The 24,734-nt window shown below is 36.8% G+C and overlaps 1 protein-coding gene across 1 annotated transcript in view; it reads left to right on the forward strand.

Annotated features, from left to right (window-relative positions):
- The window catches only part of l(2)k09022 (HEAT repeat containing 1 homolog l(2)k09022), a 97,049-nt gene that overhangs the window by 36,999 nt on the left and 35,316 nt on the right, over positions 1–24,734 (forward strand). Inside the window, exons 8-16 of the mRNA XM_083139747.1 lie at positions 3,108–3,492; positions 7,015–7,271; positions 11,089–11,409; positions 12,517–12,884; positions 14,786–14,963; positions 17,565–17,810; positions 19,890–20,116; positions 22,191–22,340; positions 23,447–23,666. Of these exons, the coding sequence (XP_082995873.1) occupies positions 3,108–3,492; positions 7,015–7,271; positions 11,089–11,409; positions 12,517–12,884; positions 14,786–14,963; positions 17,565–17,810; positions 19,890–20,116; positions 22,191–22,340; positions 23,447–23,666 (2,352 nt within the window). The remainder of the gene's footprint in view (positions 1–3,107; positions 3,493–7,014; positions 7,272–11,088; positions 11,410–12,516; positions 12,885–14,785; positions 14,964–17,564; positions 17,811–19,889; positions 20,117–22,190; positions 22,341–23,446; positions 23,667–24,734) is intronic.

Below are 24,734 nucleotides of genomic sequence, written 5' to 3' on the forward strand. Positions count from 1 at the left end.
AACTGAACAGATCGTGATGCGCTCCATGAAGAGTTGTGGGGAATGGCAGAGGAGTGACTGACTCAGTGCTAACTAAGTGGATTCTTGGCATGTTGACTAGTTTACAGTTAAAATTGAAGAGCAGCATGTCGATGCACGGAAGTCTTGCATATCAGTGGATAAGCAAGATTTCCAGTTCTTTTGTCAGTGATTCTTATCTCAACCATCATTCCCTGATTTTGATTGTATTGAATCAATAATTACAGGAGTAACCAGGGATAAGGAAGTAAATTCTCTTTCCCATTTTTAGTGATGAGGTAGAGATGCGGAGAACCAAGAAGTCCTCTCTTTATGATCCTTTGTTACCACTCTCAGAAAGTAAAGAAGTTAGAGACGCTATTTACATAATCGATGGAAAATTCTTGATTCACAGCGAGATTTTTTTTTTTTTTTTGTCAACAGTGAGAAATATTTGAATTTGATACCATTGCGTAGATAGGTGCATTAAGTACGAAATGAAACACTGCAAAGAAAATACCATCATCATCTTTGATGGATGCCATGCGAATGTGACAAAGAAATACCAAAGCTTCTGAACGTGCTCTCTTCTAGAGAGTTCAAATTTGATGAAACCATGCCTGCGACAACAAGTCAAATCACATTTAATATGAGAGGAACAAGAATGGTCTCATCACAATGCTGAAGGATCAAGCAGACTTGATGAAGATGCATGCACATCATTAACGCTGCTATTGAAGCATCCTCTGTGAATCAAAATGTGAAAATTGTAGGTGAAGATGTTGACTTTTCCTTATCCTCTCTGCCTTAGTTGGGTCAAAATCAAACCTATGCGTACTTCTTAAAGCAGGGAAAAGGGGACATGGAAACAAAGTGTACATGTACACAGAGAACATACAGTTCGTATTACCTTCAGTGAGGCTGACAGCTTCAGCATTTTTCACGAACAGAAAACTAAAGTTTGTTAAGTTATTAGATAAAAGTCCGGAAATATAAGAAGTTGTACTGCAATGGCATGCTCAAAATGTGACAGTTTTCTAGAAGATGAAGGGAGCTTTCAGAAGAAAGCAACAAGCTGGACATGTCGCTTTTGTGTCGCTCTGAATGGGCAATTTTCTCAATACCGTGCATTGTGTCGTCTCGTCTGCTGAGTTAAGTCCACTTTATTCACAGCAAGGCTAATTGGGACTAGACCTACAGTTTAAAGTGGGATCTGAACCACTATGTGCCTCCACCAGGTATCGAACCCGGAATCCCTTGATTACGAGGTGACGACGTTCGCACTGCATCATCGGAGAGGCCCTCACCTTGTTTTTCTCCGTGAATGCACATTGAATGTTTTGCTTTAGACTAAAGTGGTCCATGTTGCTTGTCGCTTCGATGTGAAATCACCATGTCAATTGTGGCCTGTTGTCTGCCACTTGTTGCTTCAGTCTGAAAGCTCCCAACTGTGATGATCTAGTTGATATGCACTTAGAAGAATTCTTGCTGGTAGAAGTCAGGAGATAAAAGTGTAAGAAAATGATTTTGGTTAATAACACTAGTAGAAATACATTTATTATGTACATTTGTTTTACGTGAAATATTACAAAATTATTGTTCAATTTTATTCAAATATTACAACTCGGAAATACATTTATCAAGAAACTTCATTCGAATATTTCGAATAGGTAATAACATAATAACACGTGGCTCGACAGCCGTAGCCCGACCCTGTGGCTGAGTGGTTAGCACATCGCGCTGCGATGCCAAGGGTCCCGGGTTCGAATCCCGGTCGGGCTTGGTTGTTTGTGAATGTCCATTCATCATTTCATCACTCATCCCCATCTTCGCAAATTAGCCAAGAGGCACAAAACGCGAAGTAAAATAAACTTCCCACAATCCTACCTAGAGGTGTGGAGATCTTCAACCGGCAATTGGGTGACGTGGGGTCAGCATGTTGAATCTTCAGCCGTTATAGATTTCCCAGACTGGGTTGCGTTACTCACTCTTAGCTCCTCAATTGCCTCACGATGGTGGGTTGCCACCGGTCCTATACACAGGCTGAAAACATATAGAGACTGAACCTAGGTGGACTCAAACCCATGCTGCCTGCAGTTGGAGTCCGAAGCATAATGCCTTAGACCGCCCGGCCACGTAAAAGGATATGTGAAATAGGTACACCTCTAGTTTAATAGGAAATGAGGACTTCAAATTATCGTACAAAAAAGATGTTTCCTTAAGTTCTGCTCTTGCTAAATGGGATGGGGGAAAACTTGAAATTTCTCGCTCCTGTAGCACCTAAACGGCACATCCTAGAAGAACATTTTTTGTAGAGAATTTTATGTAGATTAATTTTTGTCATAACCTACTTTGCTGTAAAATGCTTTTCAAGCGAGATATTTGTGAAAAACTGATTTTGAGTGTCATTTTTCAAAGATGGCGGCCAAAGCAGGGGTGGTAGAGGGGTGCAAAATTAATATGTTGTTAATGACACTTTTTCGAAGCTAATAAAATTTGTTCCAGCTTTCTTTCCTTATTGAACAACAAAAGCATCCCTTGTTGACTGGCCTATTTATTGATCCTGACAGGGAGACAATTTTTGAAATTCAATGCTCCCAATATCTTTGTCCTGGTGTAAATTCGACTACCTCTACACTGCAAGGTAGAAGAGGACAGATTAAGTAAGTAACTAAGTAAAACAGACTGACAACCTTTTGCTGTAGTGTGCTCCATTTTAGAGAAAGGCAGAAAAGAACAGGTAAACATCCGGACCTTTGACATCGGGAGCTTACGAGGCTGGCAGGCAAGAAGCCACTTGTTTTCTTACAGTGCTGTCACTGAAGTTGAATAAAAAAAAATATTTTTTTTTTGTAACAAATGGGTATAATAATGACTGAAAATACGAAAATTGGGGGTCCATTGTATATGCATATAACTCATTTAATCTTGATTGTTAATTTGTTAATCTCTCCCTACAGGACCAAGAAAAACTTCTAATGAAAGACTCCTTGTTTTTTTTTGTAACAAATGGGTATAATAATGACTGAAAATACGAAAATTGGGGGTCCATTGTATATGCATATAACTCATTTAATCTTGATTGTTAATTTGTTAATCTCTCCCTACAGGACCAAGAAAAACTTCTAATGAAAGACTCCTTGCAGCAACGGCTTTCCGATGACAGCCCATACGTAGTGGCCACACTTCTTGATCAGAAGGACAAGTTACTGCAGATCATACCTGTAGATTTATTAATGGACGGAATCTTCCACATTCTGAAAAGGAAGGAAGGGTCGAAAAGGGTGAAATCGTGGAACAAGGTGAAAATTAAAGCTCTGGAGTTATTGTGTTCTGAACATTTAGCAGGGCCAGGAAATGAAATGAATAACAGGATATTTCTTCTTGTCCTCCCATTCTTGTTCCCTACAAATTTGGATCATGTAGTGTACTTGAAAACAATTGTGGATTCTCATTTTGGAAGGCATAATGAACTAACAAAGATATTGTTAAATGGTGAGTAACTTTGGCTTGTAGACATGTGTAAGTTATTGTACTGTTGCTCAAGATTCAACATCTCATGATCATAGGTGTTCTCCCTGTTGTCATCACAAGTAAAACTAAGCTAATAGCTATGGTGCAAATGGTTTAGGTTGTGATGAAATTAATGAACCATTTGTAACGAATGAACAATTTTAAATTATTACAATGTTGTGTCATCATGCATGAATTGTGCCAATCAGGAAGGAACCCTTGACCTCTCAGATTTTTATAATTTTTAGTGATGGAGGTGTGATTTTAATAAGATGTAGAAGGCATGTGATAGCTTGAAATATTTGAAAGTGAGCAAAAATTGATTGAGAGTAGTTTTTGCTATTCAACTTTGACAAATTGCACACAAGTGTTAGAAATACAGTCAACTCTCGATTCTACGACCCCGGGTATAACGACCCCCTCGAAGTAACGACCCTTTTCCCGGGAACCGTGAAAAATTTAGAAAAAAGTTGAAAATTTTGGAAAAAAAGTTGAAAAATTGGAGGAAATCGGCCGAAAAATGCATTTTTCCCCCCCAATCATTCCCTTCACGAGCGCTCTACCGCTCACAATTGGGTCTGAACTAAAAATAGACACCACCACACCATGCTTGAGTGATATCCAATAGCACTTGACCTCTGCCCCCCCCCCTCCCTCAAGCGCACCAATGTTGTCCCGCACCCGACGCCGCTACCCAACGTGCCAGGCTTGTTTTGCAATGCTTTCTCTTGGATACGCGAAAAGAGAAGAGAAGATCGAATGTGCTTGGATGTTATTTTAAATTGACCTTGACTTGTTTCCTTGTCCTAAGAGCTGCTGAAAACTCGCAGGTGAGGAGGGGGGGAGCAGCCCAAATGACTGCTGGACTTGCAGTCTTTGCCAATGTGTATGGCAGGTCAAGCTCTTTCATCGATAAATACACCACCTTGAGAGATAAGATCGCAGGAATGTTCGAAAATACAGATGCGTGGCGCCTGGAAGTCTGGCCCATCTGTCCAGCTCTGACCTAGAGTTCAGCAGGTTCCCGTGAGTGAGCAACTTTCGGCCTTGTAGCCGACAACTTCCGGTAACTGCTTTCATTCAAAACGTGTTCTTTGTTCCCTGCAACACTTCATAAAAAAGCGAAACTGTTAGAGATAATCAAAGCCACATAGGCGAACTAAAGATCGTCAACCAGCTTGATGCGTTGTCATCCAGGTTTCCACAAAAGTTTACTTCGATCTTACGTGCATCATAACTCCCGTTTCCCCACTTCATACGTTTTCCTAATTGTGTCGTAATATCTGCTATCTGCCAAAAAAGTGTTCCGTTGGCTGACTGACTTCTCCCCTTTTTCCTGTCAGCAAAGGGGGGAGGGGCGATTTTCTTGCTTGTGTGCGCACACGGGCTGATTACAGGCGAGGGTGGAAGTGGACCCACCCCTCTTCCTTTAACGTCTAAAATGGGGCAACCAGTTCTGGATATATTCTTGAAAACGAACAAAAACAGAATCAAAAAATTAACCCTCCCCCCCCCTTTTCCCAGCTTATTCTCCGCCACTGGTGTGCACGGCACCTATCCCCCTTTTCCCAGCTTATTCTCCGCCACTGGTGTGCACGGCAATGTTGATAATTGCAGAATTCAGGTCTTTTTTTATGCTGTTGTCTGCATAGGAAATATTACCCATATTATTGTCTGTTGCATGGTAAAAAAGCAAGGGACATTTCTTTCTTCTTTACACTACTGTTAAAAGTTCCGTCTTCGACAGTTGCGTTATCTTTAAAATGCTGGGACTTTTCTCTTCCGCCACCTGTTGCTCGAACTTCCAGCCGGTCTCCTTGTTTTTACGATGCAGGTGGCGCCAGTGTTTTGTCTAGCGTCCGCAAAGCTTTTGCTTGCCGATAACAGCAATGACTCATCCAGGGGAAGAAAAATGTTATTGTTTTGAATCGCAAAGCTGTTTTCATTTGATCTCCAGAAAGGAAAACAAGAGTTAAAACAACTTCATGTTCTGCACCTTCTGATAAGCAAAACTGTAAATTTAATTCACATCCGCTTCTTCAGAACCATTCATGTGAAGAAAAAAAAGTGTTGAATGTAGGAATGGTCGCTGAGATTGATTAGAAAGACATTATTTAAGGGGAAAACTTTTGGAGGAGTGGGTGTTTGACATCGGGAATACTCCTAAATCCAACATTAAATCATCGATTAACGTGAGAGTAAATAACGATCTACCATTTTGACATGTAAAAGTGCGCAGTTTCATAAAGCTTGTTTTCAGTTCATTTTATACTGATGGGTTATTCGGGACTAAATATACAGTTTAAAGTGAAATTCAATTCCAAACCTAAATGACTTTCGACTGGGACGCTGTTTAATGACCTAAAATACGCATTGCAAGTTGCGCGTTTCCTTTTTCACACTGGATTACAATGCAAGTCAAAGAAGGAGTTTGGACTGCTCCCTTGAATGGGGAAGGGGGGAGGGTGAATGGAGTTGGTTGAAGCAAAGAAAACGTGTTTTTTTTGCGATGTATTTTACACAGCCGAACCAGAACGAAAATTACAGCCCCGCCTTTTTTTTTTTGTCTGGTGCCTAGAAAGGTTGTGTTGTTTCTCCCGAGAGATCTAATCTTACCAGTTAATCTTGTAACAGACAATGCTCCACTAGACACGTATAAAATCCAACATTCATTCTGCCCGATTATCTCTCGACTTTTGCTGGCGCCAGTGTAACGGGTGTCAAGATTCTTCGAGTTTCGCTTGCAATAAGCGAGAGATTGTTTTCCTTTCCATAGGTCTCGGTGCAAACGGCTTTCTCATGAACTATAATTGTAAGAATTTCCTGGAAAAGCAACGACTGTGCACAATTGAAAGAAAGTAACATTATTTTTTGTGAAAACTTTTTCATGTTCTATTTTCCTTCTCACAACATGCGTCCTGTGCATAATAGGTTGTATAACTACCAGGATAAATGGTGTTACCATCTCCTATGCATCTTTGTGTCCGTTTGAGCTCCGTTTAAGCAGAAAATTGGGGCAAATTCCAATAACGACCCCTTCGAAATAACGACCCTTTTCCCGGGAACTGTGAAAGGTCGTTGAATCGAGAGTTGACTGTACCAATTTGACGAGATTATTATTATTGACTCTTTATTTTTAAAAATATATATAAAGGAATAAATACCAACTTCATGTGTCTATCGTGATTCATTCCAGAGATACATGCATTTGAAAATACCATGTTTTGTAAGTACAGTAAACAATTTTGAAATACTTAAAAGAATCAATAGAAATTTGATTTTTCTCCAGACATAGCAGGGGTTTTCATAAATTTAGGATTCACACTTGCTTTCCAAGAATTCTCTGAATCTGAGGTGTCAGATTCAACACTTGCCTGATTTCATGTTGATTCATTCAAATGATAGCTTTGGAACAGTTATTAGTGTACTATGTTGTTAAATTTTTTGACAAATTTCCAATATTATATGTGCCCTATTTTTGTGAACTTCCTTTCTTTCTTTCAGTGCTGCCAAGTGGAGAGCATGACTTGCAGTCGTATTGTCAGGTAGCTTTTGAGAAGATAACAGTTTACACTTTGCCCAGTGACTATGAAACAGTGTTCACGGAAATTAGCAAGCTGATTCCTTCAGCTGATGTGTTGCATAGATTTTTCTTCAGCATCATTATTGGGATTTATCTCTCAAGTCATTTTTCCTCGAGTACATTAGAACTGGGTAGGATTGGCCTGCATCTTGCAACCTTGTGCCATGAGAATTGCGAGGTAAGAAAAGTGTAAATGGCTTCATTTACTGTATAATGATGAGTGTGTAATTGAAGAGACACTTCCGTTCGTACTCAGAATTACCAGAAATTTAAACTTGTGGTTTCCAAAATTTCACAAAGTTCTTCACTCCATCCTCAATGAATGAAGGTGATCAAATCCCTTCCTTAGGAAGTAGCCCTCTTTGATGAACATGAAGGAAATTTGGTGGAAAACATAATTTTTGCCAGATCATTCATTTTGGAATATTGTATCTTTTATATGTAAAGAGCATTGATGTTTTGTATCCTTTGTACTTTTGGAATCTATGGGTAATACAGATTTCCATATGTTATCAATAAAATTATTTTAGTTTGTAATATATTTCAAAGGCAAAACCCATTTCAGTTACCTGGTTGCATACATTAATTAAGGAGGTTAATTTTTGAATTTTGAATCTGAAATAAAAAAAATTTGGGTGCGTCAGCACAGGCTATTTTGCACCTGACACACTATACGGGGTCCAGCCCCTTATCGTAACAAAAATACTAACTAACTAACTAACTCCCTAGCCTTCTTAAACTCGAAGGTTCATGGCTGCAGCAACACAGGCCTTCCATCTTTCCCTATCTTGAGCAAGTTCTATATACTCTTTTCCATCCCTACCGATTTCCTTTAGGTCCATCTCAACGTTGTCCCTCCATCTTCGTCTTGGCCTTCCTACAGGTCTCTTACCATCAGGTTTCCCAACAAGAATCCTGTAAACTCCTCTTTCCTCTCCCATTCGTGCCACATGGCCTGCCCACCTAAGTCTTCTTGATTTAATTATTCTACTAATATCTGGACATGAATACAAATTATGTAGTTCTAAATTATGTAACCTTCTCCATTCACCTGTCTCCTCATCCCTTTTAGGTCCAAAGATTTTCCTAAGGATCTTATCTTCAAATTCTCTCAATTTATGTTCCTCTTTCAATGTAAGGGACCAAGTTTCACATCCATATAATACTGTTTTGTATATTTTAACTTTTAGTTTCTTAGATATTAAACGAGAAGACAAAAGTTTATGAAGAGAGAAGTAACATGCATTTCCTGAATTAAGCCTACTTTTTATTTCCTCTTTAATATAATTTTCACTTGTTAATATTACTCAATTTGGAAACTGGTTCAAACGAGTTGTTATCAATAATTAGATTTTGATAATTACCTAACACTTGGTTTCGGCCTGTAACCATATATTTAGTTTTCTCTTTGTTAACTTCCAAACCTATCTCTTTAGCAGTTTTGAAAAAAATTTTAGCATTATTCTTAATTGTATTCACATCATCCCCCAGTAAGTCTACATCATCTGCATATGCTAACAACTGAGTCACACCATTTAATTTTAGTCCTTCTTTAGTTTCGTTTACCTTCCTAACAGCATATTCTAAGGCAAAATTAAAGAGCAATGGAGATAATGCATCTCCTTGTTTTAACCCATCATGAATTGTAAATTTGTCAGACATATTAATACCCACACGAATTTTACTTTCTGTTTCACTGGTGCATATTTTTATCATACTAACAAGCTTCTTAGGTATTCCAAACTCTACTAATATATTATATAATTTATATCTTTTGACCGAATCATATGCTTTTTTGAAATCAATGAATAGCTGATGGACATTTTGATTATATTCCCACTTTTTTTCAAGTGTCTGTCTGATGTGAAAAATTTGATCTGTAGTTGATCTGTTACGTTTAAATCCACATTGATAATCACCTATAATTTCATTAGCATATGGGGTTAGTCTTGTTAAAATAATGTTAGACAATATTTTGTATGTTGTTGAGAGTAGAGAAATTCCACGGTAATTATTGCAGTTCATTTTATCACCTTTTTTAAACACAGGAACAATTATGGATTCTTTCCACTGTTGAGGGATTTCTTCTTTATTCCATATTAAACAAATTAATTTATGAATTTGACATATTAATGAATTTCCACCATATTTAATTAGCTCAGCTGGTATTAAATCAATGCCAGGTGCTTTGTTATTCTTTAGCCTTTTAATAGCATCTTTAACTTCAGTCAAGTTAGGTTCTGGAACTAAAGGTTCTGCTGTGTGGACTTCATTTATTACTGATTTATCTCCTACATGGACATTTAAAAGGTCATTAAAGTAGTTCTTCCATCTATTTAGAATGTCGCTTGGGTCAGCTAGAAAATCACTGTCTTTATCTTTTATCAAGTTTACTTTAGGTTGCCACCCCTTTCTAAACTCATTTACACCTTTATATAAATCTCTGATATTTTTATTTTTGCTGTTTGTTTCAATTTCATTAATTTTGCTTTTTTAAGTAATCTCTTTTTTTACTTCTAAACGTGCGGTTAACTTCTCGCTTTATTCTATTATAATTGCTTACATTTGTATCATCAGAGTTATTTAACCACCTAAGTCTAGCCTGATTTCTTAATTCTATTAGATTATGACATTCATTATCAAACCATGGCTTACTTTTTCTCGATTTATGGTATCCTATGCTTTCTTTAGCTGCTGATTCTATTGCATTACGTATGTGCTCCCAATTCTTATTTATGTCTGCTTCATTTATATTTTCATCATGATTTAAATCCTGCAAAACATCAAATCTATTTGACAGTTTAATTTGGTAATCTTTCTTAATTCTTTCATCAGTAAACTTTCTTGTATCAAATTTTAGAACTTTTAGATTTTGTTGCTTATGATTTATCACTGAGAGTCTTTTAATTTAGCAATTACTAAATAATGGTCACTGGCACAGTCAGCACCTCTATGTGTACAAACGTCAATTATACTAGTATGCCTTCTCTTATCAATGAGAATATGATCTATCTGATTATGAGTTTTACCATCTGGAGAAGACCAGGTATATTTATGGATATCTTTATGTTTATAAGTGGTACTTTTCACAATTAAATTCTTTGAGGTTGCAAAAGTAATCAATCTTATACCATTATCATTACTTAATTCATGAAGACTTTCTTTACCAATCGTGGGTTTAAATGTCTCTTCTTTGCCAATCTGTGCATTACAGTTACCTAACAGAATGTTCATATCATACTGAGAAAATTTATCAAAGACCTGTTCTAACTCTGTATAAAAATCATCTTTAGTATTATCATCTTTATCTTCCGTTGGAGCATGTATGTTTATTAAAATAATTTTACACCACCTACCCTGTAAAACTGCATATGATATCCTATCATTAATAAATTCTACTGTTTTAAGAGCCGAGATAATTCTATTATTTATGAAAAAGCCTGTTCCAAAATTATGATTTTCAGTACCACCATAGAAAAAAGTATAACAAAAATACAAGTGTCTGAAAACAAAAATTTCCTTACCTTGGTTAAAAGCTGAGGCTAAAAAGGGTGCTCATCACAAATAAGGACAAAACACAGGACGACACAGAATTACCTATACTGGTCATGGGGCCAGTCACCAGAGCCTCGTTAGTCTGCAGTCCAGGGTGTACTATGTGGAAGTGAAGTTGACTATTGGGTGCAGTATGTGGAAGGAGCACCCCTGATACCCCGTAAGGAGGTTAAAGAATTCATGTTCTGATGATATATTCAAAGAAGTCTTGAAGCTTTCTTGGTGACGAGTGATGAATAAATTCTCTCGGGCTACTGAAGAAGTCAATTCTGGAACAGTTTCCGAAAGCTCTGAAACTATTCCAGAATTTACCTGGTCGATAGCCCAAGATGATTTATTCGTGGATATATTCAAAGATTGTCCTTAAAATAACAATTTTGAAATAGTTCAGATTTTTGTACAATCCGTTTTCAAGGACTTTATTTTTCTTTTCATTTCAGATGTCCATGGCAGGCTGTTTGAAACCCCAAGCTGTCAACTTGAAAAACATTGATTTTTCAGCATGTGTAAATGAGGCTACAGAAGGAAAATATCCTTTGCAAGCTTTTCTTATGTGCATTGACAGCCTGTCCAGGAAACCATATTTTCCAGATGATCTGAAGAACATGACATGGTGGGATTTGAGTGGAGAGTCAGGAGAAAGCCTAACATTGTGGTTTTCTATGAAAATATTTGGCATTCTCGCCTCAGGAATATTGACTTCTGTTACAAATACCATGGCAAAGGAATGGTACATCATCTGCTTGAAGAATTTTCTCAAGGTCAGTATTAATTGTGGTTTAAGGCTGATTGGCATGTTACTTTCTTATTTATAAATTTTTATCCTCTCGTCTGATATCATAGAATCTAAAGATTAAAATATATGGACCAGTAATATTGCTGGTCAGCCTGTATAAATAATCATGGACCCTTATGCCAAAAGGGGAATATTTGAAAGTAAAGTCTTAGATATTTGGACCTAAAAGGTGAGTGGAGAAGGTTACATAATACTGAATTACATTATCAGAATAATTAAATGGGAAAGGGTAGAAATGTTTACAGGGTCCTTGTTGGGAAATCTGATGGTAAAGAGATCTGTTGGAAGACAGTGAAGATGGAATGACATCATTAAGATTGAAATTGGTGAATATGGTAGTGTTGCAAAAAAATGATGTACCTCATAAGTTACTTCGTATTTTTTTATGTTTGTTAGCAAAAAATCTTTGTCACTGTTTCACAAACATGTTCATATATCCAAGTAAAAGAAATGTAACTTAAAAATATAGCGTGTCCCAATATATGTTCACATTCTTTGAACACTAATAAATGAGAATCTCGTAATGATGATTAACTGGAGTTTTTGTATTTTAATGTGCAAGATGTATGTTGATTGCGTATGAGCGTGGATAGGCATTAGTGTGCACAGAATGGCAGAGGTGTGCACCTTTTTTCTTTTGAGAAACTTAAAAAATGTAAATTTATCCACCCAGATCTTTCAATTTAACACCTTTAGATTTCTACCTGTGGGGAATTGTGAAGAACAATGCATGCACCACAAAGCCACGGACTGGACGGCATGAGACATGTGATTGATACTACCTGTACTTTCCTTCCCATGGAAACCATATCTGCTGTTTGTCAAGCCGTTCAGCATTGCATTGCTGCTAGTGGTAGTCATTTTGAACATCTATAACTTTAAGGTATGCGACACCAAAAAGTAGTTTATATTTGCTGATATTAATGTTCCGGTTATTAACGTTCAAAGACTGTTTTGGGACACTGTGAAACATTGTGAAACATTAGACAATATTTAAGATAATGGTAAATTTGAGCTATTTTTTTTTCCATTACATAACATTATTATATTTTATTTTTTTTCACCTTTCCAGGTTCACTTCTCAGAATTAGAGGAGCAACTGAAGTTCTTTTCTCTGTTCTGGTTTGGTCAGGATGTCTCTTCGTCCAAGTTTGCCATCACCATCACACCTGAACTGCAGTTGTTCTCCCTTCAATGTGCTATGTTGTTGCTGAAGAAGTCCGAGAAGAGCATCAGCTGGACATTAAACTTACAAAACACTACCATCCCATCGCTGCTCATTGCGATGACAAGCCCTTTGCAGCCTGTGAGGCAGGCAGCCTTGTCATGCCTTGAAGCGACTTTGTCATCAATTGGGGCAAGATTCAACACAGGGGAGAATTACTTCCATCTCGCTGAGGAACTGTTTCGGAGATCGGAGGAGATCAAACTAGATCCTGAGTAAGTAATGGCATACATTTTCTGGATTCCATCATTATCGAATTTCTCTTAGACTGAATTTATATGCATTAAACTTAGCAAAATAAGCATGTAAATTTTTTGAAACCTTAAAAATATGAACTTCAAATATGCAAAATAAAAATTAACGTTAAAACTTGTTAGCAGTAATGCAGTCTCTTATTTTACAAAGTGTAAATATGAAAAAAGGTCCATGGATGGTATTTAAATTGATCCAGAAAAAATGTTCCTGCCCCAAATTGAAATAATTTTCAAATAAAAAGGTTCTTTACTGTCCAGAACCCATTTACGCTTTCTGATTTTCTCTTCTGGACTGGAATTGAATTTATTTAAAATGTCTGGATCTTGAACAACCCTGTTAACAACTGCTTTTCTGTTAGCATTCACTGATTCTGTTCTAAAATCAAACACACTTCCCTCAAATAATCCAAAACAGGGTTGTTCTTGAAGACAACCTGAAACTTGTGTATTCGATTGCCTCCTGAAATTACCTGAGATTTTGCAGCAGCATCTTTGATCATTGCAATTGCTTCTGTCAAAAGCTGGCCCATTTGTTCCAGTTGATGATACTTAATCAAGGATGATGCATGCCTGAACTGACATATCCCAACCACAGTGACATGAATGAACAGAACAACTCGGCAAACTTTACATGCATATTAAAAGTCTTTGGTGTGGGTGCTGTTGGTCCAATGAGGTATGTCAAGACGATAATTCTGTACTTACAAGATGCATCCAGCTCATCATTGGATATGAATTCCTGGGGCAGCAACAACCTCCCATGGATGCAAACTACTTCACCTAACATGCAATGTAGTTCAAATGTGGTGCTTTTTACCAAATTTCATCTGACAGTGTTTGCTGCATGGCCACCACAACCCCCTTTTAAATTTCATCATCAAAATTCATTTTCTGCACCATCTTGTACACTATTAACACTTTGCATAAATATTAGGGATGGGACAGATTAATCGTTACTCTATTGGTATTGGCCGATACAGGCATATTGGTGTATCAGTTTATTGGCAAAATTACTGATAATATCCGATATATCAATAAATTTATTTTAATTTAGTACAATATTCTGCCATTTTATGCATATAAACATGCGTTACTTTTGTTAAAAGTAGCTTCTTTTGCATTGTAGTCATCTGGTAACACTACTTTATTGATGAGGTCAATAAACCAGGTTTTTTCAAGGACCATTTGGAATTTATATCAGATCTGTTATCGGTATTGTTAAATTTTATATTGGTACTTTATCGGTATCGGCCCATCCCTAATAAATATACATCAAAAGAGGCCTACCTCTCTTGTTCCCTTTCCATACATGGCCAATTACCATCTCTTTACAAACTTTTATCTTTGCACCAATGTTTTGAATAACCCTGTTTGATTGTTTAACATCCTACATAATCCTACCCGGTGGACGCACATAGTGGTTCGGATCCCACTTTAAATTGTAGGTCCAGTCCCGATTAGCCTTACTGTGCATAAAGTGGACTTAAAACACCAAATCAATCAATCAATGATCCTACCATTATAAATACTTCCTAATATGCACCTAGAATATGTGAAATTTGAAAGGGGAGAATGGATGGGACTTGAATGGATCTCACTGTATGTTAATTGATTGATTTGTTGTTTTAAGTCTACTTGATGCACAGAAAGGCTAATCGGGATGGGATCCACAGTTTAAAGTGGGATCCGAACCACTATGTGCCTCCACCAGGTATCGAACCTGGGACCCCTTGATTACAAGGTGAGGATGCTACTACTGTGCCATTGGGGAGGCTCACTCTATGTTAAGTGTCTATTTTTATGTGGAAGTTTTCTAACAACATGCTTTATTAATGATATGATATTTTCTTTTCCCCATGCAGGCAACCTTCTTTTGCATTGTACTTATTGCTTTCACCTGATTCCATAATTCAAGAACAGCCAAAGAGGAAACATTTGCAGGAAATACTTAATGTGCTGCTTAATCATGTAACTTCACCAAATACACCAATATATGTAGTCAACTCATTGCTCTCCATATTAAAAAATGTAAACTCTGAGGTAAGTAATGACTGTGAAATGCATTGTTACATTTTAGTATGGTAGTGGAGGAAATTATTAGCAATATTTGATATAAAGCTAACTGGAGCAATGCATACTAAGTGTGTAATGCCACCTTGCAATTACATGGGTCCCTGATGTATTGAAATGATGTGTTTACCCACCAAGTTTCACCATTCTGGTTATTCTTCTTTTGAGATCTTGGTACTTGTTGATTTTGCATGAGGACTAGGACTGAGTAAGTATCCCAATTAAGAGTTATCAATACACCTAATGATTATTGCCGATATCCATACTTAGAGAATTCAGTAGTTAAAACTTTACTGAATGGTGATGTGAAATATGATCCACATTTGTTATTAATATTTTTTTATTTGAAGCTAAAAATAGCATTATATTTCTGTTAAATATTAATCTATAAATAAGTTAAAAAGAATTATTGGAAATTACATCAGAATCTGCAACATTTCTGCTTTATCACATCACATGGAATCCTTTGCATAAATGTATTTTGATGACAAAAAAAGATGAAAAATTGTCCTAAGTGGGAAAAAATTGTTAAATTTTCACTGTGAAACTTCCTGCAGTTGGAATATTTCTCCCTTTTATGTACGAAGTCAAGTTTATTTTCAGTTGTGTACATGAACTGCCACATCAGTTATTAAGTTTAAAACCATTTTCTTGTGGTACAGTACAAAACGAAAATATGATCAGAAGTAGTACTGTCTAAATTAATTGAAAAAACATTTGATTTTATAATTTATTAGTAATAAATTATTACACCATCCATACATGAATGCATTACAAGGGGTTATTTTTGTTTCTCTTGTAGCCTATGGTTATTACAAGCATAAAAACACAGTTTTTGTTGTGATGTTTCAGGAGAGGTCCATGAGACATTTATTTTTAGTTTGATTAAAGATACAGTTATAACAATGGTTACTTTTTTTTAAGAAAAGAGAATCAGTTATACAATGGATCTTGTCAATGCTACATTAGAAGGTATTACAGAAGGTTGTTCGCGTTATATCCGACCATTTTTGACGGGTACTCACCTTAAGAGATACCGCGCCGCCACCACCGATCATATTCTATTTGACCCCCAGCATTGTGGACTACTGCCCGGCATCGCAGTTTCCATTGCAGCAATCTCCAGCGCAGGACAGGCATGGGAATTCTGTCCCACTCCTCCCTGCAAGCTTTCCGTAGACCATCCAGGGTGCGTGGGCAGTGATGTTGAAGATGCCGTTTCAACAGTCCAAATGCACAAAATTCCATTGGACTGACATCTGGGCTTTTCACAGGAATGTCTTCAAACAGAATGAAACTAATTCCTAATTCCTCTGCCATTTCCTGATAAAAACGTAGTGATATTCTGGCGGTATGACTCGAAGCCTTCTCCATATGGATCATCACCTGGTTCGCGTCCATTCCATACAATTGTGGGATGTCTCTCCGATAGATAGGTGTCAGAATGGAGTTTTGGAAGTATCTGGCATTCACCTTCACGTTTTTGTCCACCTTGTGTATCATCAACTTACCCTCATATCCGAATCCTGTCACAACCATCAACGAGGGAAACTTTCCCTGCACTGACAAACAAAGTTGCTGCACCCCTTACTTTCAATGTCAGGGTATGTGATTGCCCGAATGTGACCACCAGCAGTGAGATGGACATATGAATCATCCATTGTGACAACTTCCTTCCATTTGGAACCCTCCAGGTACTTTTCATACAGTTTCATGCAGTTCGTTTTACGTTCGGCAATGTGATGCGGTAGAAGGTGGTGTACACGGGCCTTCCGCACACACTTTTACCTGAGGTGCTTGCCATATCACGTTGAGTTGGGGGATTTTCTTGGCACGCCAAGTGACGGATCCCCCTTAGCACTACGGGTGACACTTTGCTTGCAGACCTTCTCCTGGTGGTTTTCGTGGGTGAATGTTTTGCAAGGAGAGCCTGTTGTGTGTAACGGGCCACAATAGCTTTCGCAGTAGTCACCCTGAGTGTTAACCCATTCTCCCGACACTGTTTCACAATGCGTACGTATGAAAACTTAGCATGGAAAGGGCCATTATGTAACCCTCCCAATACCGGTTGATTTTCGGTGCCATTTGATAACATTCACTACCAACACTCGCGCACCTACAAGGTCAGACACAACACTGCTCCCGCCAGCAGACCCATAGTTCCAGCATGATACACCAGGTGGCAGCACCGAATCGACATTGGTCGGATATAAAGTGAACAACCTCTGTATAAGCTTTTTAGTATTTGACATGAATAACTTTGGCTGCAGTGATTTGTTCATTACATCCAGATTCCAACTGTTTGCTAACTAGAAGGTGATGTTTTCTTTAAGAAAGTGATATTGCTTAAAAGACAAGGCTACAAGATAAAAGTGCATTTTAAAAATGCTACTTGTTACTAAACTTCATTTTGAGAAAAATATTTGAATTGTGGTATTTTTAATTCTAAGTGGTAGTGGTAATGAAAATGAAGCATCTAAGTATATGAAACTTTGCTGCTTTCTTTGTAGTTAACTTTCAAAGTTTGATCATGCATGAAGATTGTGTCAACTTTGTATTACTTTGTTTCAGGAAGTGGTAATAAAATTGTCCGTCTTGGGCAACAGGTTGCTACCTACACGTAAAACGGTGCAACACTTAGATGAATATAGATCAGCAGTCATAAAGAACATTCTTACCAGATTTGACAATGGCACTATTCATTGCATCCAAAATAACCATTGTTGCAATTTTTTCATTGCTGCTCTGATGGACACCAAGACTTGTTTGACTATTGATGGGGAAACACTTCACCCAAGTGCCATTTTGATTGAACAGGTAAATATATACATTTTTTTTTCTAGTTAGGAATGGGATAGAATAATTGGTATTCTGGTTGGCACCTATTACATGGTTGCGAAAGAAATAAAGGAAATATTTCATATTTGTTTGTTGAATTTTGTCTCTCTTTTCTGCCACTAATTGTGACCCATGAGGATGAATGCGGATTAGATGGAATTCATGAAGGGGCAGTAACATCTCACAGAGGACCTGTTGCCAGGTGTCAAAGAGCCAGGACCTGCAGTTTGCAAAGCATGCTATGTGGAATAGAGGTTGGCATTTGAGCTTCTGGAACAGTCACCGCCCTCTTATGTTCTGCTAGTAATGAGAGACACAATTATCAAGTAACAAAACTACCAAGTTTGCTGGTCATGAAAACAAGCTTTTGTACTGCCATATCTAGAATTTGTTCATAAACTTACATTTGGCACATTTCTACATTTCTTTTCTGGTTCTAAAAATGCCTGTTCTCATAATAGCTAGGGCATGGTTTTTGATGACCTAAAAATTGTTTAAAAAAATGCCAAATAAAAATGCATTTAGAACCTAGAAATAGCAAATATAGTATATTTTTGAAACATTTTACTGTCAGTTCTTTGACACATAATCAGTTAATTTTAGAGAGCAACTCAATGAATCACAGTGCAAAATGTAACTCATTTGGGAAAAGGGGTTATACTCATGGGACATCCCACTCCCTTGCAGAACTACAACTACGTAGATGCAATTTCAAATCAATTTACATGAAATTATTTTATACTTTTTTTTTAGTGAAAACTCAAGTTACATAAAATCTGAATTAAAATGAACAGATGGATTAGCGAAGATTCTCAAATAAAGATGAGTGTCTGCAGCCTGCTAGTGAAGACTTATGGAGAAGCATCTCTACTTTAACTGAAATAACGGAAACTTGAAGAAATAGGGCTAGAGCCTATTGCTATAGATCTACTTTATTTCTTGGAAATATTGTATGCTTATGTGTGGGCAAGTATTAACAAGCAGAAAAATTCAGTAATAATTCAAATCTCAAAATACTGAATATAAAGAAATGCTCAAAATGACCTACAAATTGCCAAAAATGACCTATCTCTTGAAACTGATGAAACGTGGGGGAAAAATGCCTGAACAAATTGTCTTTATTTAACCAGTTATTTCATGACACATTTTTGTACGAGCATACCTTCAACATTTTTAATAGAAAAATGCAAATTCATTAAATGTCTTGACCTAATAATAGCTTTCTTCTTTCAAGTTACATTCTGGGGTGTTAAGACAACCAAATGTCAATCTCTTTTAAACGTAGTATACCCTGGACTGCGTTTTGCAGAGTAGCGAGTCTCTGGCATCTGCACTTGCGGCAAATATAATCGTCCATGCAGCTCATGTTGTATGCTGTCCTTTTGTCTTCATGACTGTCCTTTCATCCATTTAATCCTTTCACGATTCATCCTCATCTTCACAATTAGCAAAAAGTGTCAGAAAAGCAAAGTAAAATAAATCAATTAAGTTACATTCTGTTCAAAGGAATGTTGGAGTGGTAATATTGCAATATTCTGATATGCTGTAAGTTTAATAATGGCTTGCTGTCTAATACAAATATAAAACATCTTTAACTACATACTAGTGCTTGCTTTTGCCACCTTAATTTTGAGGCAGTTTTAGAAGACACTTGACCACGCCACTAAAGAGTCTAGATTGAAATCCCAGGCAGGGCTTGTGTTTATGTTTTCATCAGTTTCATCCATATCTTCACACTTTAGCCTACAGAGGCAGAAAATCGACATAAAATAAGTCAAATACAAGATTACAATACTACTACCTCTTAAATTTAATCTAAAATTTTATGGGGTAATTGAAGAATATACATAAAAAATGTTTGCAATGCTTGCTTCAGTCATGTAACAAGGAATGTTAAATAAATATTATTGCTTACCTGTTTGAAACCATCAAAAGATTATACACAAACAAATATATGTGTCAGAAATACAAATAAAATACGACGTTAATTTTTTAATTTAAGAAAATACTTTTTTTTTTTACTATTTTTGTATTAATATTTATATTCTCTATGAACAGATATCCAGAGATACATTTGACAAAATTCCATCTGAAAAAGTACAGCTTGAATTTTTGAAAATCCTTGTAAATATTGCTCGAAGTGCAGTGTCTGGAAATGAAGTCTCCATCATACACAAAGTGTTCAAGAAAATTGTTCTGGATGCAAAATTTGTTTTACGTCTGTTGGAAAGAATGAGGGATGAACCCTCCATAGGCCCAGTGGCAAGTACAACGAGGAGAAGGAGGTATTGTTTTGTTTTTATTTCTGTGTTTCTGTACTTGTGTGTGTAGAGCTTTCCTATTTCTCTTCTATTGGGCTTTCTGCATGTCACGATCAGTTCATTAGCAGTGATTGATACTTCATTCTTTACTGAGATCAGCAAGAATGACACCCTGGCTGTCCCAGAAAACTAAGCAAAACCTTTGCTGCAGACAGGGTTGTCCTGAATTTTTTTTTTGGGGGGGGGGGGCGAGTTTGTGTGTTTCCATACCATATTCTCTCGCTTTCGTCAGGGGTGTAATGAGAAACCCATGATTCGTCCCTGGTAACAGTGTGGTCGAGGAATGCATTTCTAGCCCTATGGTACCGGAGCAATTGCTCAAGACTGTATCCCATACGGTCCTCCATATGCTGTGGTTTGAGTTATCTGGTTACCCATCTCCCTGACACATTGTGATACCCAAGTTCTTTATGGATGATGGTGCTTTGTGATACCCAAGTTCTTCATGGATGATGGTGCATGCACTGCCATATGAAATGCCCACTGCATCCGCTGTTGTTTGGATTGTTGACCACCGGTCCTCTTGAATCAATGCCTCCACAGAGTCAACATTGCTCTGTGTGTGGGATGTGCGAGGCCATCCAGAATGGGGTTCATCGAAGACATTTACACGCCCTTCGTTGAACTTTGCTCACCAGTTACAGACATTTGTGAATGTCATGCATGTGTTACCATACACTGCACACAACTCACGATAGATTTCAGGTGGTTTCTGTCCCTTCGACCACAGAAACCGAATCTCACTCTGCAGCTACTACCATCACAAGGGTAGCACGAGGTGCACACACCTGCCATCTCGTGGAAAGGTGGCGAAATACATGTCCTTCCAAATGTATATTTCAGTTCTTGTAAATACATTTCCGTTTGGCTGTAAAAAAATTACTCAATTACTTTTTGATATCCCCTTGTAATATGAAGACAGTCTTATCACCTTTCTATCTAGAAAGTTTTGCCTCCTCTTTTTTCTCACAGATGACTTCTCTGTTTACAACTTGTAAATGTGCAAAAAAGAACAAAACATCCATACATTGAAGATGAGGAGTTGCTGCTCAAGGTCTCAAGGTCATGGGATAGAAATGGATGAGGGAGAAAAAGGAATAATTTAAATGAAGATCAGCAAATACCTTTTTGTCCTTTTTAAACACATGGAAATATTAAATTCATTTTCCTTCTTCTTTGGGGACTGTTCTTGTGCAATGTTAAATGTGGATAAAACATTTCTTCTGAAAACTTTAAATTCAGGGAAATTTTACCCTAGTATACGAAAAATATGCCAGGATTGAAAAAAATAACTGTTAAGTAGGGAAAACCCATCAGATTGGATCTTCACTTGCTTAATATTAATATATCCAAAACAAGTACTGATTACTACTTGTACCATTGATTTGTACTGGTAACATTACTGTATTACTGCATTTGAAACAACCTTGAACTTTTCCAAAGGATCTTTTTACACCCCTTTTTTGACTTTTAGTTAAAAAATTTAGATAAGGGGCCATGTGTGCCGACACACCCAAAAATTTTAACTTATTCATTCAACTCTTTGCAAGATAAATATAAACAATTATTAGGCCAGTCAATAAGGGAGTCCAATAAGGAAAAAATCAGGGAAAGCTGGAACAGATTTTATGTAGATTATTTTTCATCATAACCTCTTTTGCTGTAAATTGCTTTCCAAGCGAGATATTTGCAAAAAATGATTTTGGGTGCCATTTTTCAAAGATTGCGGCCAAGTATGGGGTGGTACAGGGGTGCAAAATTAGTATGTTGTTAAGAATACTTTTAGGAAGATAATGAAATTTGTTCCAGCTTTTCCTTATTGGACCCCAAAATCATCCTTTGTTGACTGGCCTATATGTGGAAATATGCTATTTTAGTAAATCAAAGCTTGAACATGTTGTATTCATGCTTCAGTGAATGGAGAGCATGGCGGGAAATAAGTTGGAGTAAAGTACTGCCACCATGCACTCGGGAACATGTTGTGTTATTGCTTTGATAAAGTAACATCTTAATTAATATAACTTTTCTTTTTTCTCAGACTTACACAGCCCATCATCCCCCCAAATGCAGGCCTATTGGAAACAGACAGCTGGAAAGAGGGAATCATTATCTTGGAAATAATTCAGAATAAGAAGAAATTGAAGAACAAGGAAACACTTCTCCCTATATTATTTGATGTGCTGAAAAGGTAAATGTTCCTTCATTCTTCGTTACTCATGTAGAGCAGTAATAAATGTATTTCCGTTCTTTGGTTCTGTTGTGCTTTTTCGCACTTTGATTACAATAAGATTGCATAAGATACCTTAAGAAACTGAAGTGACTGGTATATTTCATGTTCTGATTTATCAATAAGTAGTGATGGGGTAGATTAATTAGTTAGTTTGTAACTTAGAGAAAAATTGTATTGATATTCTTGTTAAAGGTATGATTCACATACCATGGTGTTATAAAATAAGTGCCTAGATACAGTTTCTTTTTCAAAGCAAAACCAATTTCAGTCACCTGCTTTCTTTAATTAATCACAGAAGTGAACAAATAATTCAGTTTCTCTATCAATTTTTATTATGGCAAATGTGTGTGATATGAAGATTTTAAGTTAATGAAAAATGTGATTTGAACATGTCACTGTACATACATAAACACTTTGTTTTTTGTTTTTTTTGCAACAATTAACAATTATCATGTTTTGCACAAAAAAGTCATGTCCCTATCTATTGTATCTAGGTTATTCTTAAAGGTTCACATAACCACATTTTATAGATGCAAAATAATATACAGTTATTCTAAGTGGTTTTTATTTTTTTTCTTGTGATGTTTCGTTCTGGTTTCCGACAACTCAGAAGTGTAGAGTGAAATACAGTTCCGCTGGGCCAAAAACTGACATGGAGACCACATTTATGGCAATGGCCCTGTGTTGCTGTGTTTACCTACGAAGGAATCCGTGGTCAAACATCCAATTACGCCCACCACTTTTACAAGAGCTGACAACATTAAAATTTCACCTCCACAAAGTAGCCGGTTGGGAAACAGAATTTTGTCAAAACAACTGTTCTGCGCTGTGATTGCACATTGGTTAGTGTGTCAACTCCACTGTAGGCTTGTAAGGTTGTGTGTGTTTATCTTGGCTTCAAAAATTCCAGGAAACCAGTATGAAACATTGCAAGAAAAATAAAATAAAAACACTTGAAATAACTATTTTGCCCCTATCTTATTAGTTTTAGTGAACAGTTTTTATTGGTCTATTCCTAACTTTGCTCTTTCCAGTGATGTTTACTGATTTTTTTTTTCTTCCAGGTGCTTGCTATTTGAGGAGCAAACTGTAGTTGAATACATTAAACAGCTGATTCTGTCGTGCATACTGCATTGCTGCAACAAGATGTCAAAATCTGCCGATTCCCTGGATGAAAGCAAGTTCAATGTGGAATTGGTTGTCCAGTGTATCCGTATTACACAGAATCCCCAAACTCATCATCATGCACTTTTGCTTCTTTCAAAGGCCGCGGAATTGTTTCCAGTAAGTTTCACTCCTTTTAAGTACTACAGTATTCAATGCTATTATTTAGCACTGGCCCAATGTGACAGAAATTAGTTTGGAATATTTCTGAATGTATTCAACACTGATACAGACTGACATTGTAGTGATTTTCATATGTTTCTTATGCCATAGTTTGATGTACTCTGTTGTATTGGCAAATAATTTTAATTATACAGCATAGTGTAAGGAAAATGTAAGTAAATATGATTGTGAAGAACTGTTTTAAGTGTAATGTTTTCAAATTTCTTGCATTTTATTCTTTTACAGAAGTCAATAATTGCTTCTGCAGCAGTGTTACTGTTTTAAACAAAAGAAGTTATTTTTATTTTTTTATAGCATATTTATTTTTGTCACATTGAAATTGTCCCTCCATTAAATAGTATTTTTTATCGGAATCACTTAAATATTAGCATTGATATCATTTTTAAAAAAATGTGTATGATTATCAGAATTGGTGGATTTTCTGCTTCATCACATGTACAAAAAGCTTCTGTAATGGATTTAATTTTTCTGCATGTGATATCTTAATTTCATAATACTTTACCGGTAATGTACAGGGTGGGTGAGAAGTAACTCCCTATTGTAAATTGTGTGTAACTTTTTTTTTTGTTATTTGATTTGCATGAAATTTGGATATGTTGTTCTATACAATGATACAGTTTGTACGCAAAATTCAACATGAACACCACCATTGTTCATCAGTGCCCGTAAATGAATAGGGATGTTTGCGATAGTCTTTGCAAGGTACTCCGGTGGTACGTTCGTGAGAACTTCATGAATTTGCTCCTCTAAAGCATCAAAAGTTTGTGGTTTGGTGTGATAGACTTTTTCTTTGCCCATCCCCAAAGAAGGAAGTCGCAGGAGTTAGGTCGGGACTCCTACCTGGGCATTCATGGGGGCCACGATGACTCAACCAACATTCAGGAAAATGGATGTCCAACCACTCCCTAACAGGAATTCCAAAATAAGGTGCATGAAGATAAGGTCATTATGATTGTCCCACGTGGATACAACACCATGAACAAAATTTTGAAGCATAAGAAGTAG

Source organism: Lepisma saccharinum, chromosome 1 (assembly GCF_977018435.1).
Source record: "Lepisma saccharinum chromosome 1, izLepSacc3.1, whole genome shotgun sequence".
Classification (NCBI taxonomy): Eukaryota; Metazoa; Arthropoda; class Insecta; order Zygentoma; family Lepismatidae; genus Lepisma; species Lepisma saccharinum.